General features: G+C 53.5%; 1 protein-coding gene across 1 annotated transcript; it reads right to left on the reverse strand.

Moving 5' to 3' along the window:
* Nucleotides 1-247: 247 nt before the first annotated feature.
* Nucleotides 248-670, reverse strand: LOC131076502 (proline-rich receptor-like protein kinase PERK9). Its single transcript, XM_058013728.2, has one exon. It carries the CDS (start codon nucleotides 668-670, stop codon nucleotides 248-250), a length of 423 nt encoding a protein of 140 aa, XP_057869711.1.
* Nucleotides 671-921: the final 251 nt, after the last annotated feature.

Consider the following 921-nt stretch of genomic DNA (forward strand, 5'->3'; position numbering starts at 1 on the left):
ATGGCTCCCGGAGTGCAAAAATAAGACCTCACTTTGACTAGAAAAAACCACAGTCAAACAACAAAATTGGAAAAAATTACCAACATCACGAGGTCCATCTTGGAACCACCTTTCCGATGCCTATTCATTTTCGAAAAAAATGACTTTGTATGCCCAAGATATGGCCAAAAAACCAAACCCCCCTTCAAAACATGAGGAAGGGGTAGTTTGGTGGCCATACGGGTGGAGGTGGCTAGTGGGTGGTGCTCTAGTGGCGGGACGGTGGTGGGTGGTTGGGCAGAGGTGGCCAGGGCGGTTTCCGGTGGTAAGAGCCGGGTGGCGGCGGAGGAAGTCGGTGGGGTCGAGAGGTGGCCGGAGTTGCTGGTGGAGCTGAGGAGGTGGGCCGAGTGGAGTGGCTGCTTCTAGGGGCTGAGCGCGAGTGGCAAGGCTGGGAAGGTGGGGCAGCCGGAAGTGGCTGTCGATAGGGAAGCGGTGGCACGCAGTCTGCGGGCGGCGGGGCAGCTGGGAAGTGGCTGCCGGTAGGGGGCCGGTGCCGGCGGGGGCTGAAGGCCGGCAAGGGGCCGAAGGCCAGGGCTGGCAGGGGCCGACGATGCGGCCAGAGGATAGCGGCATGGGGCCGGAGGCCTAACATAGCTGCAGCAGCAGCAGGGGGCCCCACGGTACCCTGCATACCGTGGGGAACCCCCAAAACAAAAAAAAAATGGAGTTGAGAAAATACAACACCACAGGAGCCCAAATGATCTTTGCAAGCTGAAAAACCTATTATAAGGAGAAGCAAGGAAGCAAATCACAAAAGAAGGAACAAATACACATAAAATATGCTTAAAAAGAGAGAGCTCAATATTCACAAAAAAGTGTAATGTAAAAAACCTTCTTCTTACAATGAAAAGAATGAACTTAACCTTTAATAGGTCAAGAAAC

The sequence above is a fragment of the Cryptomeria japonica genome, chromosome 5 (assembly GCF_030272615.1).
Source record: "Cryptomeria japonica chromosome 5, Sugi_1.0, whole genome shotgun sequence".
Lineage (NCBI taxonomy): Eukaryota > Viridiplantae > Streptophyta > Pinopsida > Cupressales > Cupressaceae > Cryptomeria > Cryptomeria japonica.

What these genes read in the sequence shown, in the direction of transcription:
- LOC131076502 (XM_058013728.2), bottom strand. Translation starts at nt 670, where the DNA reads ATGCAGGGTACCGTGGGGCCCCCTGCTGCTGCTGCAGCTATGTTAGGC.